General features: G+C 44.2%; 2 protein-coding genes across 2 annotated transcripts in view; one reads left to right on the forward strand and one right to left on the reverse strand.

The window, feature by feature from the left end:
- Positions 1 to 25,733, reverse strand: part of LOC136576196 (protein mono-ADP-ribosyltransferase PARP14-like) — a 913,674-nt gene that overhangs the window by 201,313 nt on the left and 686,628 nt on the right. The gene's annotated exons all lie outside the window — the stretch shown is intronic.
- The window catches only part of LOC136576193 (protein mono-ADP-ribosyltransferase PARP14-like), a 52,147-nt gene that overhangs the window by 14,556 nt on the left and 11,858 nt on the right, over positions 1 to 25,733 (forward strand). Inside the window, exons 6-13 of the mRNA XM_066575278.1 lie at positions 3,443 to 5,715; positions 8,508 to 8,744; positions 11,216 to 11,437; positions 12,088 to 12,199; positions 12,742 to 12,891; positions 13,352 to 13,414; positions 24,729 to 24,905; positions 25,293 to 25,502. Coding sequence (XP_066431375.1) covers positions 3,443 to 5,715; positions 8,508 to 8,744; positions 11,216 to 11,437; positions 12,088 to 12,199; positions 12,742 to 12,891; positions 13,352 to 13,414; positions 24,729 to 24,905; positions 25,293 to 25,502 — 3,444 coding nt within the window. The remainder of the gene's footprint in view (positions 1 to 3,442; positions 5,716 to 8,507; positions 8,745 to 11,215; positions 11,438 to 12,087; positions 12,200 to 12,741; positions 12,892 to 13,351; positions 13,415 to 24,728; positions 24,906 to 25,292; positions 25,503 to 25,733) is intronic.

Here is a 25,733-nt window from a genome sequence, read left to right on the forward strand (position 1 = left end):
CTATAACACCATCACTAGCTTTATATTCATCATTTATATCATTGATGCCTGTACAGAAAGCTAGTTTTTCCGAACGTTGCAATGCAGTTTTATTAGTTTGGCGATGTGGGTTTTACTACTTGGCAACTTTGCTTTGGCTTCTTAGTCCATAGGAATCAAATCTCAGTCTCTTATATAGTCACGGTCTCTGATTATCAGGCCTGGCGTATCCCCGTGGACACTCAACAGCTCCCAATGTTTTGCACTGAGTCTCTATGCTGGAAAACACAGCAGGTCCATGACTGGATCTCCCACCGCTATGACAGCCTGACTGACCAAGCACTCTCAGCTACGACCAGGAGGCTCCAGGGATTTCTTAAGCTGAACCCAACATCTTCTACAGCAGGCTCCAGAGTTTGTCTTGTGACTCATGAGTCAGGTCATACCCATGCTTGCACTGGCCTCTCCTACATGCTGCTCACTCACTACTGCACCACACCTCAACTTTTGTACTGAACATTGGCAGCACCCTGCCAGGCGAGACATGCCATACCATTCCTCTTTTGGACCCACATGTTCCACCTAACATGGTGCCCAGTTATCCAAACCTTCAAAATGGCTACTGAGAGTGGGATAGAGATGGCTAACAACATTTCCACTGGGACCACAACAAACTATCTCAGTAACCTAACCCTACAGTTACACAAAATCACCATTATTCACGATCATGCTTTCCCTTTAAACCTCAACATTTTTAAGCTTCTTCCTATTAAACATTAGCATTTACATCACTTTCATTTATAACATTAGCAATCTACGTCACCTCTGGATAAACTCTGTGTGATTGTTCTCAGTGAAAGAAACCAAGTAATCTTGTAGATATGATACCTTTTAATGGCTAACAAAGATACATGATGTTACAGCGAACTTTCAGGGATATCTCGCCCTCTTCGTCAGGCTATTGAATGAAACTAGTTTGGACGGCACATAATTATAACATACAGATGCAGAGGGGGGGGGGGGCACATTCCTCTTGATCTAAATAAATGTTCACACACAGAAATTCGAGACTTTTGCACTCAAAACGTAAAACAACAAACAGAGCCGAGACATAAATTGTAAATCAGTCCACTGAGCACAGGACAGTTTTATGATGTGTCTTATGTCTCCTTCAATTGGATGGCAAAATTAGAGATAAGATAAGACACACTGGCGTAACTATAGTGAATGCAGGGGATGCGGTTGCACCCGGGCCCAGGAGCCTTAGGGGGCCCATAAGGCCTCTCTTCTCCATATAGGGGGTCCAGTACTATGAATAAAGTATTATAGTTGGGGGCCCTGTTACAGGTTTTGCATTGGGACCCAGAAGCTTCAAGTTACGCCTCTGATAAAACACATCACATAATGTTGCCATCCAATAGGCGGTGCTGCATCTCCTTCCATGTGCAGGTTGAAGGAGAGATAAGACACATAAAACTGTGATTTACGATTTATGTCTTGGCTCTGTTTTAAGTTTTGAGTGCAGAACAGTCTCAAATTTCTGCGTATGAACATTTATTTAGATAAAGAGGAACGTGTCCGTCCCCCCCCCCCCCCCCCCCCTGCATCTGTTTGTTATAATTATGTGCCGACCAAACTAGTTTCATTCATTAGCCTGACGAAAAGGGCGAGATATCCCTGAAAGCTCGCTGTAACATCATGTATTTTTGTTAGCCATTAAAAGGTATCATATCTACAAGATTACTTGGTTTCTCTCACTGAGAACAATCGCACATTGCTCTAATGGCTAACACGGTACCAACCCTTTTTTTTTTCGTTTTACCTTTTTGAATAAACTCTAGTGCACAAGGGGGGGGGGAGTTTTTGGTGTAAAGTCGTACATTTTTGCGCAGATGTGTATTTGCTCCCTTCTGCGCTGGCAATTTATTTATTTTTTTTCAAAAAGTGTGTATTGCTTGTCAGGAAGGGGCATGGCTGGGCTTAATAAACTTCCCCCATGGTAACTACACTAGGTTAAAGTGACCATCTGAACCTGGACAAACAAAGATGGCCGCAGCAGATCTCTGGCTACGTGATGCACACTTTGTATTAGTATGCATTGTTGGTCTTAAGACCCTACACAGTGCTTTCATTGGCCAGTGTTGCCCATGTGAGCAGTACAGTGGTGCCTTGGGTTAAGAGTTTAATTCGTTCCACAACGGAGCTCTTAACCCAAAACACTCGTAAATCAAATCAATTTTTCCCATTGAAATGAATGGAAAAGCTATTAATCTCTTCCGGATCGCGAAGCTCTCCCACTGATTTCAATGGGGATGGCGTTGCCCTATTGAAAGCAAGAGGACGCCGGCATTCCTGCAGTGATTTTCAGGTAAGGGCCTTATATACACACTCACCTGTCTGCCGGGGTTCAGGAGCATCTAGCTGCTGTTTGTTCTCACTGCTCTGAAGCTTTTCAGTAAGCGGAGATTAAACGTGCAGGGAGAACAAGCGGCGGCTAGACACGCCTGAGCCCCGGCAGTGGCGGACAGGGGAGTGTATATTTTTTTACTACCGCTAGGGATGATTTTCAGGGAAGAGCTTAAAGCTCTTTCCCGAAAATCACTGCGTGGGTTGCTGACAGGCCATTGCTTTCAATGGGGCCCTGCAGCAGCGGCGGCCCCATTGAGAGCAAGACTTGTAACCCAAGTTTTTGCTCTTAAATCAGAGCAAAAATTCGGGAGAGAGCCTGCTCTCAAGTCAAAAACCTTGTAAGCTGAGGCACTTTTAACCCAAGGTATCACTGTATTGGGCAGTCAGAGCAGCATGTATTGTCAACCTATTTTACCTCAGTTTCTGGCATAAAAAAACGTATTTACTAGTATTTGCGCAAAAATGTGCGACTTTTCTGTGCCAGACCTCACATTTTTTGGCTTATTGGAAGGAGATATGGCTACCCCAGACAGAGTTATGTATAATTTACATCAGAAACTGGTGGTAAATTATACCAGTAATGTACACCAAAATGGACCTGCCGTACATTTCTGTCTAGGTACATGGAGCTTCCAGGGAATGCGCTGAATGCACAAAGAGGTGTGCGCTTTCGGTGCAGGAAATGCTGGGCTTAGTAAATTTCCCCCAGCATGTATCGGGCAGTCAAGAAAGTAGTGCGGCCATCTTTGTTTGTCCTGGACCGGAGGGTCGCTTTAAGCTTTTTTTCATCCTTTTTTACAGGCTGCTTAGCCAACAGGTGATAGGATATACGTTTGGGTCTGTTTGAGCAGAGGCCACCTCAGTGTATGTTGTGGCAAGCCTGATTACTGAAGCAGCCTTGTTGGTTATATACAGATACTACCGAGCCGTTCATCATGCTACAGTTAGATACCATATGTTCCCTCCTTGTAGCACTGTTATAGCCTGCTGCAATTATGAAGGCGCTCCTGTCCTGGCTTACCTCTGTAACACAAATGCTATTTCTTTCTTTCAGATGTGAAAGTCCTAGTAGAAAAGGAACATATCTTTGGTAAGAAGACAATCTCCGTATATCGATACTACCCCACCTTGAATATCGCTCTGTATGGGAGGAAAAGACCTTGTGTGGTAAGACCACCGCCGATCCAGATCCCTATCAGTCCATACTTACTAGAGTTCATATGGAAGAATGATAAATTAAAGCAAAGCATGGAGAAGAACATGTCCGATAAAGTGTGTGAGATCACATGGCCTGATCTCAACTGCTCAAACCCCGTCATCACATTGGGTTTTCCAAACTCCCTATCCTCACATCTCCGGACGATGGAGAAGGTTGCCCGCACATGGACAGAGACGGTCTCCGCCGAGTTCTCACTTATTATTTCAAGATACAAAGTCATAGACTGTAAAATGACTCCTTCAGCATGGGAGGACATCAAGGATCAGATCACCACTGCTGCCTATGATGGAGTACTGATCAAACCCAGTGCAGATACTGAGAAGGTCTTCCTGGCGGGGACAATGAAGGATGTTAACAAGATCGAGAATATATTCAAAAAACTGGTGGAGGAAATCACCAGGAAAGCTGAGCGGAGAAGTCAGGTGACCACTGCGACAGAACCGATGTCTGCAGCGCTCTACAATGTTATATGTAGTGGTGGTCTGGAGAAGAAGATACTAGCAGACGCCCCGGAGCTGAGGATGGAATACGACCCGTCCACACACCATGTCAAGCTCACTGGACTGAGGGATGAAATTTTGCAAGCTAAGTATGAAATCCTTAGCGTCAAACAGAATCTGAAATCCAAATCCCTCCAGCTGAACCCGCACATTCTTCAGTTCTTGCTTTTCGCTGACAATGACGAGGTGTCATGTCTCCTCTTTGCACGGCACAATATCAATGCTGTAATGGAGATCGAAGAAAACATGGTCAAACTGACTGGTTACACAAAAAAAGACTTGATGGATGCAGAAGAGCAGATAAACCGAGAAGTCATTTATCAGCGAATTCCAGTGGAGGACAAGAATATCCTGAGAAGTCCAGAGTGGAGAAGTCTCCAGTCATATCTTGAATCACTGAATTCTGAGACCTGCACAGCCATCATTCAAGAATTCCCCCCCGGAGCAGAGAGTGATCTAGTGGTCGCAGGTTTGTCCTCCAATGTACACAAGACCTACAAAACACTGCATGATTTTGTAGAGAAAAACACTCCAATGGAAAAGAAGATCAAGGTCAAGTCGATGGCAGTCCTGCAGTTCATCAACGAGGAGAGGAAGAAGGTATGGGAGGATCTGAAGCAGATTAATGTCAGGGTTCAAATAAGACATCGGAACATCCACCTGACAGGAGCCAAGAGTTACGTGGAGGAAGCGGCGTCCCATGTACAAGCGGTCCTGTCTTCTGTCTATCATGGGACTTTGCGCATTGATAAACCAGGAGCCAAGAAGTTTTGTTTGTGCAATGAAGAGATTTATGTAACATTAGCAAAGAATAAATACAAATGTGTGATACATCTGCAGAAAGATGAGGAAGATGACAATGATGATGATGATGCTATACTTAAATCCTCTCCTAATGAATCTCAACTCCAAATACAGCTACCCCAGGGGGTGACTATCTCGGTGTATAGAGGAGACTTGTGCAGACACCATGCAGATGTCATTGTGAATGCAGCCAATGAAGATCTGAAGCACATTGGGGGTCTGGCATTGGCATTACTTCGCACTGCAGGACAGACACTCCAAGACAACTGTGATCTGATTGTTCGTAATTGGGGCAGCTTGTCCCCAGGAGAATCGGTGATCACAGATGCAGGAAAGCTACCATGTAAGCAGGTCATACATACTGTGGGGCCAAGGTGGGATTCCTCCTCACCTGAGAGATGTAAGGATCGTCTACAGGTAGCGATAAGCAGCAGTTTAGCGTTGGCTGCCCAGCATGGTCACAGGTCCATCGGCATTCCGGCTGTCAGCTCTGGTGTCTTTGGTTTCCCTGTACAGATATGTGCACAAAATATTGTAGCAGCTATCAAAGACTTTGTGGAAGGTAAAGGCAAATCCAGCTCTGTGACCAATATTAATCTGGTGGACACTAAAGACGAGATCATAGCAGCCTTCACCAAGACTCTCAAGGAACAGTTTGGAGATCAGGACTCTCCAAGATACTCAGTGAAGAGAGCAAAAGAGTCGACGCCTCAAGAAAGACAGCAAGGAGCAACTGCAAGTCCCACCATAAGCAACAAAAACCTGGTTATCCATATCAAAGAAGGACTTCTTCAGGATGCAGCAGTAAGTATTACCCCTTCATGTACAGTGCTTGACCATAGTGTAGAGCGACTTATGTTTCTTGTCATTTCCTTTCCCCATCTTGTCCTCTAATTCTGTGTGTGAAATGTACTTTGGAGGTGGACACCCTGCAAAGATGATGTGTATATAAAAGTATGCATTAAGTATGAGCAAACTTAAATCCCCATCCATATTAATCTATGTACATGTAAAGCACTGAATGGCCACTTTATTAGACCCCCATCTAGTAGTGCGTTGGACCTCCTTTAGCATTCATTTTGGTGTAGATTCCAATAGATGATGAAATCCCTCCTCAGGAATATCGGTCCCTGCGGACAGGAAGCTTCTTGTAGTTGTCACAGATTAGATGGCGGTGCTGACATGTTCTGACCGCCTGACATGAAGGGGTCATCGATTCATTATGCTTGCGCCGGATTCTGACCTCCCATCAGCACAGTGCAACAAATCTGGATTCATCTAACCAAGAGATGTGTTTCTAGTGCTCATTGATACGATTTTTGCGATCTTTTGCCGGAGTCTCACCTGTCTGTTCTTCTATGGGTGCATTCACATGGGCATATGGAAAATTGGCAGCTGTGAATTAACCCATTTAAATCAATGGGCTCTGTTCACTGCATATTACGTGCGTGAGATGTGGAATAAATACGTTCGTGTGAATGCATCCTTAGACAGAATGGCGTTGGAACTGGTCGCCTGCTGTTATAATAGCTCATGCATGGTAAAGAACGGCAAGTTGTGTGTTTGGACACGTTAGTTGGAGCTCCAGGGTTGTATTCAGCTGCTCTTGACTGCACTGCATCGGGTGGTCAGAGCGATTCCTGAAATTCTCTTCTGACTCTTTTTAATGATGAGTTGTATCCATCCACAGGATCCACTTTCACTAGATGTTCTTTTTCCTCGATCGCTCCATTCTTGGAATACTCTCCTACTGCTACTATTATTGGAGAATTTCCCACCCCGCAGTGGTCCGTCAAATTCCGGCCCCGGCTAGACTAGCACTAGAGATCAGTCTTCATCGCTCAGAATACTGTTTTTTTTTTTCTTTCCCCTCCATCTAATGTGGATTCACACCGAAACTGATCTACACAGAAAATTTGTCATGTGATTTTCTGCTGCACTCCGCGGTCACGGGGAGAATTTCCACACAGTAAAGTGTTACTTGTGAAAGGACCCATGTCCCTAATAAAGTCCCCATCCAGTGTAGCCTTTACCAGTAGATATGGACAGTGATCTGGATGGCAGTCGGGCAGATAAATGCCAATGTTACAGCTTCTGGAGACGTTCTTAAGGCGTCTCCTCTTGGCTTTTTATGACTGCACATTGGATTCATACAAAGTCCCTATTACATGGGCAGAGACGGATAACTCAGCACTGAAGCAAGAGATTCATAAATGTGTTTCAGATGTTAACCCCTTAGTGACAGCCAATACGCCTCTTAACTGACATATGTGTTCCCACGGCCGTAGGCCGCCTCCAGCAGAGTCTAATAGGCTGCTGTCATAGGCTTAGTAGAATGCACTACATAAGTTATGCAGTGTACTGTCTTAGCAATTGACTGATTACATCTTCAAGTCTCCTACTAAAAAATAGTATTAGGGTGACTACCCACTAGCGTTTTTTTTTTTTTTCTGCTGCGAATTTGCTCCTATTTTTTCTTCCAGTTGTCAATGGGACTTCCTAATGTTAAAACCGCGACGCGACGCAACTTTGCGTTTTTAACATTAGAAAGTCCCATTGACAATTGGAAGAAAAAATAGGAGCAAATTTGCAGCAGAAAAAAAACCGCTAGTGGGTAGTCACCCTTAAAGAGTTCAATAAAGTGTAATTTAAAGAAAAAAAATTACAATTTAAAATAAGTTTGTTTTTTATTTTCCCTCAAAGACCCAATTTAAAGGGATAACATTTTTAAAAAACGTAAAAAGCAGCATATAACAGGTATTACTGTGTACCGAATGACCAAGACAATGCAAATATTTATGTGACAATTTAAAAAGGGGGAAAAAAAACCTGGTGAATAGGTACTAGGACAGTAGGTGAACTTTAAAGATGATGGAATAGATACAGTGTTTCCCCAAAAATAAGTCAGTGTCTTATATTTTTTGTTCAAAAAGGTTTAACTTTTTTACATGTATAGCTGCCTGGACACTATTTAAATTGACTTTTTTAATTAACTGTTAACAGGGCTTAATTTTGGAGTAGGGCTTATATTTCAAGCATCCTCAAAAATTCTGAAAAATCATGCTATGTCTTATTTTCAGGGTATGTCTTATTTTCAGGGAAACAGGGTAGTAGAAAATAATGCCCATTAAAGAGGAATATCTAACTGGATAAACTCCGTCGTAGACAACCGCTTGTAGAGATAGATGCCAGTGGTTCTCCTGTGTGCAGTTTGTGTGATAAGTCGCAGCTGCACCATTTTCTTGTGGTCATAGCTTTAACAAACACTGGGAGCGATCAGCTGTGATCTGTGGAGCAATCTAGCAGTAAGTGTTTAAATTCTCTGTAGGGCCCTCACAGGAAAACTGAAACATTACAAGGTGCCCTTGAAACTAATGAGCCGTCTATGCACTACACAGACATGCAAGCTCCTTCATTAAGTAGAAGCTGCTCTCCCCTCTGGCTTTTTGATGGAGAGCCCCTCTATGGACTCACAATGCTGTAATGGGGTTTTCTATGGCAGATGCAACTCCAGGAACCTGCTAGATAGTATTGAAAGAACTTTTAATGTGTTACCAGGTAGAGAATTGATTGTGCTCCTTTATGTCTCTGGTCAGACAGATGTGATTGTGAACAGTGTGGGGAAAGACCTCCGTCTCGACAGCGGTGGAGCATCCAAAGCACTTTATGAGAAGTCCGGAGCCCAGCTACAAGCATCTCTATTGACGGAAGGATCAGGAGGCCAAGTGATTGATGGATCGACTTTTGTGACTCCGGGTTACAAATTGTCCTGTAAGATTGTTATTCATGTAGTCGCTCCAACATGGGATAACGGAAAAGGATCATCAGAAAAGGTAACGCTACCCAGACACAGAGAAATCCCACACTTGTGGATTCTATAATGGTGTCTCCATTAATGACCGGGGAGCACATGGCGGTCTAAAACGTCTCTATACATTTCAGTGTATAGAGGGCAGAAACTGTGATTTATACAGACCTCTCTTTGTAGATTTACACTCCAACTGATATTCTGAGATTTTAGAGAACATCATTTTTAAGTCGCCCATATACCTTTAACCCCTTAATGACATGGCCTATTTTGGCGTTGAGGACCAAGCAATTTTTTGGTATTTTTCCATCTCCATTTTTAAAAGCCATAACTTTTTTATTTTTCCGCGGACGCGGCCGTATAAGGGCTTGTTTTTTGCGCAGCGAGCTGTAGTTTTTATCTGTGCCACTTTTGGGTACATAGACTATATCGTAAAACTTTTATTTTTTTTATGATAACAGGGAGAGAAAACGCATCAATTCTGCCATAGTTTTTTTTTCTTCTTTTTCTTACAGCGTTAATCATGCAGCATACATGACACACTAAATTTTTTTCTGCGGCTCGGAACGGTAACAATGATACCAAAATTGTTGTTTGTTTTTTTTAGGTTTTTACACTTTTTTGCAATAAAACCCCCTTTTTTTTGGAAATCTTTTTTTTTTTTTTCTCTATAGCTGCATTCAAAGTCCTGTAACTTTTTTCTTTTTCTGTGTACGGAGCTCTGTGAGGGCTTTTTTTTTGCGAGATGAGCTGTCGTTTTTATTGGTACCATTTTGGGGAATGTACGGCTTTTTTGATCACTTTTATTGCATTTTTTGGGAGGCAAAATGCTAAAAATTAGCATTTTACCTCTGTTTTTTTAGCGTTTTTTTAAACGCTTTTTGTTGTACAAAATAAAAAGCGTGTTCAACTTTTTGTACACGTCGTTACGGACGCGTCAATACCCAATATGTGGGGTTTTAATTTTTTTTTTACCTTTTTTTTTATGCTAATATTAGAAAAAGCATAAAGGGGTTTTTAAACTCTTTTTTTTTTTACCTTTTTCTTTTCTTTTTTTTACACTATTTGAGTCCCTCTGAGGGACTTGCAGCACTATGCCTATGATCGCTGTCATAAGCCATGGCAGAGCTACCGCTCTGCCATGCCTTATCGCTTATGCAGCAATCATAGGCATAGGCAATCCTGTTGCCATGGTGACAGGCCGGGCTCTCGCGATGACATCGCGAGTGCCGGCCAGAGACACAGAGGGAGTGCGGTCCCTCTGTGGACTCTTAGTAGATCGTGGCAGGGAAGGGGTTAACAGCGGGGGGCGCATCTCTGATGCCCCCCCGCTGTTGCAGCGGGACGCCGGCTGTGACTGACAGCCGGCTCCCACTGCGGGATAGCGCGGGATCATATGTGATCCCGCGCTATCCCCAGGACGTACCGGTACGTCCTGTTGCGGGAAGTACCAGACTCCCAGGACGTACCGGTACGTCCTGGAGCGGGAAGGGGTTAATAGCCAAGCAAGCTGGGTTTTTTTTCTCCTGAAACCACCTCCTCCATAACAATGCGCACGTGGCTCTAGTAATGTTGACTGCACCTCCAACGACTATGGGAGTTTCCAGACTCTCCGGGGAAAAGGAGGATCTGGCGTGTTAAATTTCAATTCATGATCCTTTTGTTCTTGAGGGGATGAGCCGCCATTTTGAGAACACAATTCCTATTGAGAACACATGTACGCTTTAGCAAATATGCGACCTTTTGGATGCTTCTCCCACCTGCACACAGGATCTTTTGATCGCAACCAGAGTGACCATTGGGTTCTCGGTCTCCTCTCTTTCCAAGGCCCTTCTCCCCCGAAGACTTAGTTTGTTGGGTCAGCAGCTCTAGGAAGAGTCCGAATTGTTTGAAACTTCTTCCATGTAAGAGTTATGGGCATCGCTGTGCTGTTGGGAACTTTCAGTGCAGCAGAAGTATTTTTGTAGCCCCCAGATCTGTGCCTCCACACAATCCTTTTTTGGCTCTGATATGCATTGTGAGCTGTGAGACAAGGGGGTGTTTTTGTTTTTTTTTGTAAGATGATGTTCAATTAACTGAATTTACCACAGATAGACTCCAATCAAGGTGTAGAAACATTTCAAAGATCATCAGTATTAATAAGAGACCCTCTCCCCCCCCCCCCCCCCCCCCCAAGCTAAATTGGCATACCAAAGGGTGTGAATACTTATGTCAATGAAAAATGGTGACTTTTCATTAAAAAAAAAAAGTTGAAAGTGTTCCAATAATCTGTTGTCACTTTGTCATTACTGAGTGCAGAATGGTGGGGGGACTTTAAAAAAAATTGAGGCCACAAGTGTTTAAAAAAAAAAAAAAAGTGAAAAGGTCTGAAGACTCTCCAGATCCACTGTAGATTAGATATTCACAGGTTTCCATATATCCTTCTGTATCACTCAGTCATACCAAGTTCCACATGGTCCATCACTAATGGCTTATTTACACACTGTCTCACCTTAGATTTTCAGACAGATCATACAGACCTGCCTGGACACGGCAGAGAAAAGACAACTGGCTTCCATCACCTTTCCAGCCATTGGAACAGGAAATCTGGGCTTTCCCAAAGCCTACGTAGCGGCCATCATGTTTGAGGAAGTCCTGAACTTCAGCGCCACGTCCAGAAATCAATTCCTTCAACATGTGACTTTCATGCTGCACCCAAATGACGCGGACACTATTAAGGTAAGAGTAATATCGTGATATCGGTCATTCTAGAAGACGCAGAGTATATGATCAGCTCATCTACATTGGGTGGTTAATTACTCTGGCATCAGTTATGTCTGAGAAGCAAATAGTCCCATCGTTCCACAGGACCATCTGAGTGCGAGTAGCCACTTTGGCACTTTGACTACTCATTTGGTGTTGTATTCCAATGCTGACATCACCTGTACAGTCTCTACACAAGGTGATCAACCTAGTACATCACACGCTCGCCTGACATGAACCCAATCCAGCTTTTATGGGATGTGGTGGAAAGGTCCACTCGCACGTGACATCCTATATGTACCTATAAATTCCACGCAGTTGTGGGGGCTATCCAGACAGTTCACCAGATGTCTTCTGTCCACTTGTAGAATCGATGTCACATCAAGATGCTGCATGTAGCTAGAATGGATCCTACATGATATTAGTTTCTGCCCCGTGACTTTTGGCACACTAGTGTATAGAAACAACCAGGTGACTGCACTGAGCACCTCCTGAAATTGCCTATTACTAGAATGGAAGGTGGCTACGTGTTCTCGTAGCTGACGTGTACCACCATTGGTCCATAGTGTGCTATATCTTCTGTACATGTTGTTTCTGTTTCACCATTATTACACAATTATATTTAGGAGTTTCACCAAGAAGAAAGTGTAAGAAAGAGCAAAAATCCTGCACTGAGCAGTCAGGTGATCAAACCAGAACCGGGAGCCAAGCAGAAAGCCCCGTCGAGATCAGACACAGGTAAGAGACCTTGGAGGCTCCATGATACCATGACTAGCTCATTATACAACCAGAGAGGATCCAAGGGCATATGTGCAGAGGAAGACCATATAAAGCCTATAGGGCGCACTCCAGCTCGGTCTTGCCGCTTTTATTAGTTGGTTAGAACTTGGACAGAGATGTGGTCATTCCATGGACTGAAAAGAGAGTGAAGCAGAAAGGGGCCATGTTGTTGCCATTGGTGTAGGATCCCGTTGTTTTTCGGATACAGGGCTAAGAAGTGGCTCGTTCTAGCTCCTGAGTGTCCAGCTCTCCATCAATCCTCCATATTATTAGCGGATCATAATAGAAGTTATGTTTTGAACCCTTCTTCATTGATGTAGAGCATAACACCGTGAGTTATGTGAGCTGTGGTTGTGGATACCGGATATAAGGAGCCACTGGTGACTACCACTCCTTGTTTATGGAGTAGTCCATTTCCCAATGAAGGTCCTGCAGTTCATGTATAAGTCAGCTCTACGTCTTCTCATTCATCTTATCCCATGCACTCTTGTTCCTTGCAGCTTTCTATGGCTTAGTTAAAACTCCAAATCTAGGAGTTCATGAAATAAAAGTCGGATCCATCACTTATCAAGTGAAGACAGGAGACATAACCAAGGAGGACACCGATGTTATTGTCAACTCAACTAATCCAACCTTTAACCTCAAATCAGGTATTTACCCAACGGACTCTGCAGGATGGAAAATGGGTAACCTGCGCCCAAACCAGAAACAAGCAATTTCACTGGAAATTCACATTGGGGCTACCATGCCTCTGTTAGTCCAGTGCAATGTGGAAATAGCTGGGGCAAGGTGGACTGACGGGGGTATGTTACCCCAATGTGAGAATAGCTGGGGGAATGTGATATAATGGGGGCATGCTACTCTCTGTTGGAATAACTGGGGCAGGTAGACGAACAGGGCTGTGTTACCCACAACTTGGATGAGGTGGACTAATGAGTGTATGCTACCTACAGTGCGTGAATAGCTGTGGGAATATAAACTGACAGGGGACACTTGACTGTGTGCGGAGGAGGGATGGAGGACACTTGACTGTGTGTGTAGGAGGGATGGGGGTCACATTTGCTTCCCGCAGTATGTGGTGTTCGTAAAAAATCCTCTTTATTTTTGCAGGTGTCTCTAAGTCCATCCTTGAGGCGGCGGGGCCGAGTGTAGAGGACGAATGCGCTTTGCTCGGTAAGACTCCATTTTTGGCTCTGGGACATCTACAGGTGGTTGCTGGTGTATGATGTGTTACGTGATTTATCTTTGAACTAACGGCACTTATCTGGTTTTAGAATTATTGGTATTGTTATACTGTTTGCCGGTCTTAAAGGGGTTGTCCCGCGCCGAAACGGGTTTTTTTTTTTTTCAATAGCCCCCCCGTTCGGCGCGAGACAAACCCGATGCAGGCATAAAAAAACAAACCGTCCAGTACTTACCCGAATCCCCGCGCTCCGGCGACTTCTGACTTACCTTGTGAAGATGGCCGCCGGGATCTTCACCCTCGGTGGACCGCAGGTCTTCTGTGCGGTCCATTGCCGATTCCAGCCTCCTGATTGGCTGGAATCGGCACACGTGACGGGGCGGAGCTACGAGGAGCCGCTCTCCGGCACGAGCGGCCCCATTCAGAAGGGAGAAGACCGGACTGCGCAAGCGCGTCTAATCGGGCGATTAGACGCTGAAGATTAGACGGCACCATGGAGACGGGGACGCTAGCAACGGAACAGGTAAGTGAATAACTTCTGTATGGCTCATATTTAATGCACGATGTATATTACAAAGTGCATTAATATGGCCATACAGAAGTGTATACCCCCACTTTGTTTCGCGGGACAACCCCTTTAATATTATATCATATATTGAGGATAAAGTATTATTGTTTTCTTATCGTGCATAAAGCAATATTACTCCTAGGATTTGGTTAGCGTTAGGTAAAATCTGTGACATAAATTAAACTGCTTACTTGTTAAGACCGCAGAATCCATTTATGTTCCCTTGTTCGTAAATAAACATTATATAGTTTCTTAACTCCTTCTATGATATCGCGATATCATCCCTCGCGACAAATCAGTGGCCGTAGTAGTCGCACACTGTACTTCTGGCATCATGCTGTCCATTACTGAGCCATGATGCCAGTAGTATGAGAACGTGACCGCTGCGGCCGCTGATTTGCTGTCGCGGTCATGTGCTGTCTGTATATAAACAAAAACCGTGAGGATCGTGTGTGTAAAGGCAGAAAAGTTTGGCCGATTTCATCGGAGTGTAATACAAGTGTATTTTTTGCAAACTATTATGTCAGCTGCAGGTCTAAAGGCGGCTTCTCCGGGTGTAGGAGTTTCTGCACACAACTCAGTGCAATGTATTTGGGCTGTGAACGGGATGTTTTTTATGGCGTGTTGGTGCATTTTATTGTACTTTTTGCTCACGCAGGGTATGTTTAATCACACTGGGCTGGCGAAGACACTCCTGGCTATTTAGCGTTAGGAGTTCCAGTTGTGTTCTCTTTTTCACTGAATTGCGCAGTGTACTGCACATCTGTGTACGCATGGCTCGCACATGGGCTTCTATGGACCCTTGGTGCGCAAATGTGCACAAAAATAAAGCAGGTGCTATATATAATTTTTATTTTTTTTGAGCTGTCGAGAAGCGAGTGCGCAAAAAAAGGAAATGAACGAACCCATTCACATCAAGGGGTTCTATTCTCTGCATATTGCGGGCGCAAAATACGCCAATGTGAAGACGCCCTAAAGTCCAGAACTAACTAAGATTACTGTAGTGCTGTTTGTTTGTGTTTTAGACCTGCGGTCCAACTGGGATTTGCATCTATAAAAATACGTATTTCTTATGTTCTGGTGAAAAAAAACTTTAACCCTTTATTGACACAGCATGTTTTGGACGTAAGGGTGTGACAATTTTTAGTGGACTTTCATCTCCACTATTTCAAAAGCCATAACTTATTTTTTTTTTTCCCGTCAGTGTGGCCATATGAGGGCTTGTTTTGTGCGTGGAGAGCTGTGGTTCTTCTAGGCACCATTTTGGGTACATACAGTATATTGTATAACTTAATTTTTTTTTGAGGGCAGCGAGAGAAAACATCAATTCTTAGTTGTTTTTTTGAAATTTTTTTTTGAATTTTACAGCGTTAGGGTGCATTCAGACAAGCGTGGTTCACACGCTGATACAGCAACGTGTAAACCACGCTTCTATAGCAACCAGTGAGTGTGGTCGCCCCCACCCCTGAGCATTTTTACCAGTACAGAATCGACGCTGGTAAAAAAAAAGGAGATAGGACACCGCGTGTCAACACACCTCTCAACTCTGTGCTGCACAACTGTCCATTGTGCTGACCACAGGCTCCTATGGGAGCTGCGGCAGCACTCTGCTCGCTTCACAGACCTGTGAACAGGCTGCTCCGTGGAGCACAGAGCAGCTTATTCACCGCAGAAGTTCTGCATGTCAGCAGCGTGGTTTACACCTTGCTGTAGCACCCTTGATCAGGCAGCATAAATTATGCAATACATTTTTTCCCTACAACATCATGACCGCATACGCTGGAGGTTGCGCCCCTGCTACTTGAAGGGACAGGAAAAGGCAGAGCATAAAAGAAACCTCACCTCCACCAACACCAGTGTTTTTCCTGTCCCTTAAGGACAGCAGCGGCAGAGCTCCAGTGTATGCTGCCATATGGTGCCGGATTCAAGACTCACCAAGGAGCCGGGCGGCATCGGTTCTGGCAGCCCGGTTACCCCAGTGGGAAGTACCTCACCTGGGTCCTAACCGGGAACTGTGTGTGGGCCTCGGTCCAAGTAAGGGCTTTCCTGGACCACCGTGACCATCATCCGAGGGGGTGGCTGCTGCATCTGCTCCCCGGCGCTCGCGGCTGATGGCAGACCAAACCTCCAAACTGTAAGTGGTCCTGTGGGCCAACATATCTACACCTGCACTACATTCCCTTTACTAATGGAGTTCTCCCTTGGTATTACAGTACAGGGATACTCAGAAACCTAGGAAGGCTAGGAGGAGAAGCAAAAAGTGTCCAGCATGCTTAGCGTAACTGGATGACACCTATACTAAAACGCTTTGTGTTGCGTGTTTAGCAAAAATTATGCAGGAAGAAAAATCCTCCCTTATGTCTGAGATCCGGACGATCGCCCGGGAAGAAGTGCAAATCCTCCCTTTCTGATCTCCAGCCGGAGCCCTTGGGGACCGCAAGAAAGATCAGCTATGGTGGTGTCGGAGTCTGACTCTGACGTAGCTGAGGAATTTGCTTTGGAATTAAGCGAAGTGGCACAGGAGGAGAAAAAATATCTATTCTCCACGGCTAACGTGGATCAATTATTAAAAGCAGTTTGTAAGACCATGCGAGTTGAAGAGGAAGTACAACAACCTCGCACAGCACAAGATGATATGTTTGCAGGCCTTTTACCTCAATGCAGACCCATGTGTCCTGTGAATGTCCCATTTAAACAACTAATTCTTAACGAATGTAAGTGTGTTGATCAAAGTCCTTTGATTTCTATAGAGTTTAAGAATCGACTCTTATTTTCGGATGAAGATGTTGCTATTTTTGGCGAATTGCCAAAGATTAGATACAGCCATTTCTATGGTGGCAAAAAAATCTTGGTTACCCTTTTGAGGATACGTCCCACCTGAAAGATCTGATGGACAACAAAGTGGATATGATCATGTGAAAGGCCTGGTCCACATCAAGTTTGTCATGAAAACCAACATTGCGGCCACTTTGGCAGCACGCTCCATAGTGGTCTGGTTGGATCAGCTTACATCTCTAATCGATCAAAAAGCCTCAAAAAAGGTAATTGCTAGTGGCATTCCTTTACTTCAGATGGCCACGGAATTCCTGGCGGATGCTTCCATGGAATCGGTCTGCTTTGGGGCCCGTATGGCAGCCTTATCCAACACTGCCAGAAGGGCAGTCTGGGTAAAGGAGTGATCAGGGGACGTTACCTCTAATAACAAACTGTACTTTACCCTTACACATATTTGGACCAGACCTGGATCGCCTGCTAGTAAAGGCAGCAGACAAAAGCCAGGAGCTGCCAACTAACAGACTGCGTAAAAGACCCTTCACCTCACGTCCCTCGGTTCCATCCTATATAGGGAAAAGAAAGACTGGGAGATGGTCTTATCCGAAGGGAGGAAGAGGTAAGGTCCTTACCATTGTCCCTCAGTCTACATCTCCGTGTCCGTTAGGCAGAAAATTAGCCTATTTCCATACCAGTTGGCAGAATATAACAACCAATGAATGGGTTCTACACCTGATAGAGGAGGGTTACAAGATTGAGCTAGAATCTTGTCCCCCGGATAGGTTTGTGTTAACCTCTTTGCAGTCTCCAATTCTAGAGCAGGCTCTCCTTAAGGGAGTGCAGAACCTATTGTACCTTGGTGCTGTTACCCCCGTGCCCAGACTGGAATGGGGAAAAAGGTTTTACTCTCCACTATTTCTAGTTCCTAAACCAGATTGGTCTCACCGCACCATAATCAACCTTAAATAAATTCATAGAGTACAGGAAATTTAAAATGGAAACAATCAGATCTCTAACACCCCTAATCCGTCCGGATAGTGTGATGGCTACTATCGATCTTAAGGATGCGTATTATCACATCCCCATTTATGCTAACTCGCAAAAGTTCCTAAGATTTGCGCTGGAAATTGAAGGGGTAATCCGTCACTATCAGTTTATTTGTCTTCCTTTTGGAATCTCTTCCACTCACTGTTTTTTTTCCATGGTTATTATTGAAATTATAGCCTTTTTATGTAATCTGGGAATTAGTATCATCACATATTTGGATGACTTCCTTTTGGCAGTGGATGCTCCTGCAATTCTGAATTCGCACTTAAGTACCACACTTTAGTTACAACGGGACCTGGGCTGAATCCTTAATGATCTGAAATCCAACATTGAGCCGGGAACTCGGAAAAAGTTTTTTTTGGATTCTTATCTCCAATGTTCGTCCCTAAGGAAAGAACTCACTCTAGACGAGTGTTCAGCTCTATATAGGAAATCGGGAGAATCAATCAGAGAGGCTGTGCAGATCCTGGGGTTAATGACTTCATGCATTAATGTGGTTCCCTGGGCCCAGTTCCATAGCTGTGATATTCAGGCACTTATCCTCCGGGATTGGGACAAGTCGCAGGCTTCACTTGTAAAACAATCCTTATTTCCTCCAAGGCTAGGTCCTCCCTTCGCTAGTGGTTGTCCTCCCAGCAACCTTTCTCGGGGATCTGAATGGAATCTGGACCCTGCGATAGTAATAACGACTGCCAGTGTCAAGGGGTGGGTGGCCCACTATAAGTGAGGTCACATACAGGATACCTAGGACCCTCAGGAGAAAACCAGTTCATCTAATTTTAGAGAACTTAACGCAGTGTGGAAAACCCTACGTAGTCTGCAAACAGAGTTAGGGATGAAGCATGTTAGGATTTTCTCAGATAACATGACAGCATTGTCACTCATTCGCCACCAGGGTGCCACCAGGAATTCTCTATTGTAACATCTGGTGGGAAAGATCTTTCATTGGGTGGAACTTACAACCAGGTCGCTGTCGGCTTTCCATATAAAAGGAGACGAGAATACAGCCGCGGACTTTCTCAGCAGGAAGAAAGGGGATCCAGGAGAGTGGAAGCTTCATCTCGAGGTGTTCGACATACTTGTGACAAAATCAGGGGCACCCCAGATAGACCTGTTTGCATGAAGCGCAAATACCAAGTGCTGTCTTTTTTTTTTTTTTTTTTTTTTCTTCTTCTTGAGGCTCGGAGAAACAAGCCTTAGGCACGGACTCTCACCCCTGGGGTTGGGAATTGGTGTATGCTTTTCTCCCTTTGCCTCTGATCCCATTCCTCCTAAGGAAGTTATTGAAGTTGAGTTTGTCCATAATTCTGGTAGCTCCTTACTGGCCCAAAAGACCCTGGTTCCCTCTCCTGAGATCCCTTTCAGTAAGAGATGCTTTCCACCTCCCTCCAAGACCGGATCTACTTCTGCAGGGCCCTCTTCTTTACCCGGAGGTTCACAAATTCATGCTGGCAGCCTGTATGCTGAGCAGGTAAAAATTTTAGGAAAGGGTCTATCTAGCAGGGTGGTTTCCACTATTTGTGAGAGCCTTAAGCCTTTAGCCAAAAATTTATTCAAGAATTTGGGGAAAAAAATTTCGGAGTGGATGGGTCAAAATATACAGCATTTAGAACAACCAGATATCCCCAGAATACCGGATTTCCTCCAGGAGGCCTGGATAAAGGGTTGAGCCCAAATACTCTAAAAGTCCAGGTGGTGGCCTTGGGGGCATTCTTTGATCTCGCTCTAGCAGAACACAGATGGGTTAAAAAAAATTCTTAAAGGGGCGAGTAGACTCCATCCATTCACGAGGCTTACTGCCCTCCTCTGGGATTTGACTATAGTCCTCCAGGCCTTTTGCGAACCGTCATTTGAACCTCTTAGAGACCTATCCATCACCATGCTGATGTGTAAGGTAGCCCTTGTGGCAGTTACGTTGGCTAGGCGGATGGATGAATTCCAGGCCCTATCACAGAGGGCCCAATATATGACTATTCACCGCAATAAAATCTACTTTGGACCCATCCTTCCAGCCCAAAGTCATGTCAGATTTCCATAGAGGTCAGACAATTGTTGTTCCATCCTTCTGTCAGGGTTTCAAAAATGAGAAGGAGCAAAAACTCCATAATTTAGATGTAAAAAGAGCAGTACTAGTGTACCTAGAGGCGACAAAGTTTCAGGAAGACGGACATACTTTTTGTTCAATTTCAGGGGCAGGCCAAAGGAATGGCCGCTTCTAAAGACTCGGTCGCCTGTTGACTCAGGCGAGCTATCCAGAAGGCTTACAAGGCCAAGGGCTTCTCTCCCCCTGAAGGACTAAAAGCCCACTCTACCGGCGCGATGGCGTGTTCCTGGGCAGAAACAGCACACGCCTCTATTGAACAAATTTGTACTGTGGCCACGTGGACCTCTAGTCACACATTTATTAAACATTACAGGCTGGACTTGAAAACTAGTCACGATGCACCCTTCGGGAGGAAGGTGCTACAAGTGGTAGTCCCTCCCCAAAAAAAAGCCCTTGCCATTTATTTGGTATTTCTCCATCGTATGCTGTCATGATGTTGTAGGAAAAACGGGAATTTTTCTTATTGATAATTCCCTTTCGTGAAGACATTCTGACATCATACAGGCTAATTTCCCCCCCCTACCAACATGTATATAATTTCATTGCCTGAGGTCAGGGAAGTCAATGAAAACACACACTTTCTGGTTAAGTATTCTGTCACTGTAGTTATTTGGAACACACTGGTGTTGGTGGAGGGGAGGTTCCTTTTATGCTCTGCCTCTTCCTGTCCCTTTAGGTTAGCAGGGGAGCAACCTCCAAGCGTATGCTGTCATGATGTCTTCAAGAAAGGGAGTTATTGGTAAGAAAAATTCCCGTTTTTCTGCAGGTCAGTACAATTAAGGCAATACCACAATTTTGTTTTAGGTTTTTTCACAATAAGTGCTTTTTATTTGAAAATGTGTTGTTTTTTTTGCGTAGCGAATAGTCTTTTTTGGTGCTATATTTGGGTACATATGGCTTTTAATCATCTTTATTTAATTTTATTGGGAGGTGAAATGAACAAAAAAAAAACATTTTGGCTACTTTATTTATTTTTCATAGCATTTGCAATAAAGTAGGTCAGAAAATAGCTTAAATTCATTGTATGGGTTGTTATGTGTGCAACAACACCAACTGGGGTGGGGTTTTTTTTCCCCGTAAATTATCTTTTAAACGAAAGAAGGTGCGCAAAAAAGTTTTTTTTTTAATTAATTTAGACTTTTTTTTTACATTTTTTTAATATATATATTCCTGAGGGGGGCCTAAGGCCTCTTTCACACAAGCTACAGCATCATCGCTGCAAAATGCATGTATGTGAAGCCCATGGTTTCCAATGGGTTCTTTCACATAAGAGATGTTTTGTAGCCTGAAAGAACCCATTGGATACCATGGGCTTCACATACATGCGTTTTGCAGCAATGATGTTGTAGCCCATGTGAAAGAGGCCTAAACCTGTGATGCTATGAACATTTTGATAATCCTAGAAGAGTAGAGTTGGAAGGGACCTCCAGGGTCATCTGGTCCAATACCCTGCTAAATGCAGGATCACTAAATCATCCCAGAGAGATATTTGTCCAGCCTTTGTTTGAACGCTTCCACTGAAGGAGAACTCATCACCTCCTGTGGTAACCTGTTCCACTCATTGATCACCCTCAATGTCTAATCTCTAATCTGTGTCTCCTCCTTTTCAGTTTCATCCCATTGCTTCTAGTCTTTCCTTGTGCAGATGAGAATAGGGCTGATCCCTCTACACTGTGGCAACCCTTCAGATATTTGTAGACAGCCATTAAGTCTCCTTTCAGCCTTCTCTTCTGCAAACTAAACATTCCCAGACCCTTTAACCGTTCCTCATAGGACATGATTTGCAGACCGCTCACCATCTTTGTAACTCTTCTCTGAACTTGCTCCAATTTGTCTCTTTTTTTTTTTTTTTTTAAAGTGGGGTGCCCAGAAATGGTCACAGTATTCCAGATGAGGTCTGACTAAGGCCTCATGTCCACGGGCAAAATATGATTTAAGATCCGCAGCGGATCTCCCGCATGCGGATCCGCATCCCATAGGGATGCATTGACCACCCGCGGGTAGATAAATACCCGCGGATGGTCAATAAAAGGGATTTTAAAAAAAATGGAGCATGAAAAAATCTGGACCATGCTCCATTTTCGTGCGGGTCTCCCGCGGGGACGGCTCCCGCGGGCTTCTATTGAAGCCTATGGAAGCCGTCTGGATCCGCGGGAGACCTAAAATAGGAATTTAAAAGTATTTACCCATCCGGAGCGGACCGGGAAGATCTTCTCTTCCTCACGGCCGCATCTTTCTTGCTTCGGCTCGGCGGATGTGCCCGGCGCATGCGCGCGGCACGTCGACGATGTGCCGCCGAGGTGCCGCCGGCGTGACGAATTCATCCGCCGGCCGAAAAAGAAGATCCGGCCGTGAGGAACAGCAGACCTTCCCCGCCCGCTACGGATAGGTAAATTCTTTTAAATTCTTATTTTCAGCCCTCATGTCCGCGGGGCAGGAGGGACCCGCTGCAGATTCTCCATGTAGAATCTGCAGCGGATCTGATTTTCCCCGTGGACATGAGGCCTAAGGCCTCATGTGCACGGACGAGTTTTTGCTGTATAATCCGGAGCAAGCATTTGCCTCCGGATTCCGCAGCAATAACTCTCCATAGCATGCTATAGAAAAATGATTCTTTATGAAAAATCCCTGCATGCTCCATTTTACTGCGGTCTCGCACGCACTGCTTCCGTTGTAGTCAATAGAAGCCGTCTGACACACGTCCTGTCCGAAATTTACATTGCTGATGGACCATGGATTCTGCGGGAAAAGCAGTTAAAAAAATAAATAAATAAAAAATCTATACTGCGCATGTTCGACGTCGAGCTGTGCGGACCATCCGCAGTACAGGTTCAAGATTCGAAAAGCAGATACGTGCTGACGCCAGGGCTGTATTCCGCATGTGGCCTAGTGGAGGGGGATAATTACCTCACGTGATTTAATCTCTATGCTTCTCTTAGTACATCCCAGAATTGTGTTTGGCTGCTACATCACATTGTTGACTCATGTTCAGTCTATGATCTATTAGTATACCCAAGTCTTTTTCACATGTGCTGCTGTTTAGCCCAATTCCTCCCATTTTTTTTCATTTTTCTTGCCCAGAAGTAGGACTTTGCATTTCTCCTTGTTAAATAGCATTCTGTTAGTCGCTGCTCACTGTTCAAGCTTTTCTAGATCTTTTTGAATACTCCCTCTCTCTTTTCCCTAGTGTTAGCTATTCCTCCTAGCTTTGTGTCATCAGCAAATTTGATCAGTTTCCCATCAATTCCCTTCTCCAGATCATTTATAAAAATGTTGACCAACACTGGGCCTAGGACAGAGCCTTGTGGTACCCCACTTGATACATTCTTCCACTTGGATGTGCAGCCATTTATGACCACTCTTTGAGTACAATCACTCAGCCAGTTGTGAATCCACCTAATAGTTGCCTTGTCAATATCATATTTGGTCATTTTGTTTTCAATAAGTCTGGTATGAGATACTTTGTCAAATGCTTTACTAAAGTCAAGATATACTATATCCACTGCATTTGCCTGATCAACTCAGTCAGAGATTTTATCATAGAAGGAAATTAGATTAGTCTAGCATGACTTGTTTGTTACAAACCCATGCTGGCTCTGGGTAAATACTTTATTCTCATCACAGCGCGTGCATAAATGCTGTTTAATAATTTGTTCAAAGACCGTCCCCGGTATAGAAGTCAGGCTCACAGGCCTGTAGTTTCCTGGATCCACCTCTACCTTTTATTTATTTGTTTTTTGAAGATGGGGACAACATATTTGCCCTCTTCCAATCTTCTGGGACTTCTCCTGTTCTCCAGGGATTTTCAATATTATGGCGAGTGGTTCAGTAATTACGTCCACTGCTTCCTTTAGTATCCTAGGATGTAATTCATCTGGACCTTGATACTTGAAATTATTTAAGTTAGCTAATTGTTCCCTCACCATCTCTCTGCTTATAGATAGCCTGCATTCTTTTAATACCCCAATAGCACAGGGAAGATCAGTTTTCTGAGAGAAAACAGATACAAAATCAGAATTTAAAAGTTTGACCCTTGGCAATTACACTGCAGAGGGCTTATGGTGTCACAAAGGGAGCGCCCTCCCTCTGTGAACCTTTTACATGCCCAATCAACATTGATCAGTCTATCAGGAGTCAACAGTGGTGATTGGTGTTCTCACCGATCCCCGCTGTTGTAGCAGAAGGTCGGCTGTCAGTTGCAGCTGGAACACCTTTCCACCTAGGATGTAAATTTACGTGTCAGAGAGGTCAGCTGCATAACTTTGCAGCTGTGGTGCCTTTGAATTCAACAGTGCCTTTCTTTTGTTTAGATGCACCCCTGTTCCCCTGTACGGGTTCCTAGTTTCGGCTCTTGGTGCTATGAAAGTGACAAGTGGGCAGTTCCCACTGCTTACTGTCAATGAGTGATGTTAGACTTCATTGACAGTAATTAATGTAAGCCGCCCATTGACACTCACAGTGACAGGAGTTGAATCTAAGAATAACCAGTATGGAGGTGAGCGTAAACAAGGGAAACACATTGTTGGGGTCAGCAGCCTCACGGAGGTGAAGACATGACAGGTCCTCTTTAAAGCTAGCTCCATCCAAAACACTCTTGTAGATGAACCCACCAGCTTCGTGAGAAATCCCTCACTACAGAGGATCTCGGAGCAGAAGCCTCCAGCCATACACATTAGAGGAGGATCTGCATCTAATTTAGTGCTGGAAGTAAGGTTTTCTGCTTGTTACATTATTTCTGTCTCCACGGGCCATAATTAATGCTACAACAATCTAATGATGTCATCGCTCATGTCATCAATGTTTGTATCCACAGCACCCCAAAGCAAGGGCAACCATATCACTACCAAGAGTGGAAATCTCCTCTGCCAACATATTCTTCATGTTATGGGCACAAATTCAGCACAAGGCATTAAAGACTTTATGACTGCATCTCTCATGGAGTGCGAGAACCTCCAGGCCTCATCAGTCGCACTCCCAGCCATAGGGACAGGTTTGACTTCCATCATATTTATGTTCTCTTTTCTTAATTGTGAGATGAAGCAAAGAAAGGGTTGTATCATTGGGGGAGATTTAGCAGGTTCTGCCAGAAATGCACATTGCACCAAAATTTAAGTTCAGTGTGTGGCGTGCGCCAAATGTATCACGAGGTCTTGGAACTTTTATGACTAAAAAGAGCCGTAACATGCACCAGATGTAGGCTATGACCTAGTGTGAATGGATACGAGCCATGAGATGGCACATAGAGAAGTGTCTCTTATATAGAAGATTCTGCCATTTTCCAATATTTGGTTAAATCGGCAAAATTGTCTTACATGTAACTTTGTTATTGATAACTCTATACAATTTAATCACGTTAATATTGCTTTTGGTGTCACAGGTGCGGGTAATGTGTCCTCGGCTGTGGTGGCTGATATCATGTTAGAAGCTGTAACCGAATTTGCCAAGTCCAAATCCGCCCAATGTCTTCAGACGGTGAAAGTAATCATCTTCCAGCAGAAAATGTTAAATGACTTCTACACTAGTATGAAGAAGAAAGAAGGAACCAACCTGCCCAAGGAGAAGTCACTGTTCTCCCGAATGAGAGACTGTGAGTTCAGTGCTTAAAGGGGTAGTGTCATCTCGGGAATCCTGTTTTAATGCGTTCTAAATCGTAGAACAATGTACTCGACCATATGATATTTATTTATTTCCAAAATGTTCCGTTCTGCAGATATTGATTTCTCTGCCCTCTTAATGTTTACTGCTTGGGTTGGGTAAGCAACCACCTCCACCATTGAGAACTTCTTACTTCTTTCGCCTCACCCTGGTGTCTGGGATC

This window comes from Eleutherodactylus coqui, chromosome 8 (assembly GCF_035609145.1).
Source record: "Eleutherodactylus coqui strain aEleCoq1 chromosome 8, aEleCoq1.hap1, whole genome shotgun sequence".
NCBI classification, from domain to species: domain Eukaryota; kingdom Metazoa; phylum Chordata; class Amphibia; order Anura; family Eleutherodactylidae; genus Eleutherodactylus; species Eleutherodactylus coqui.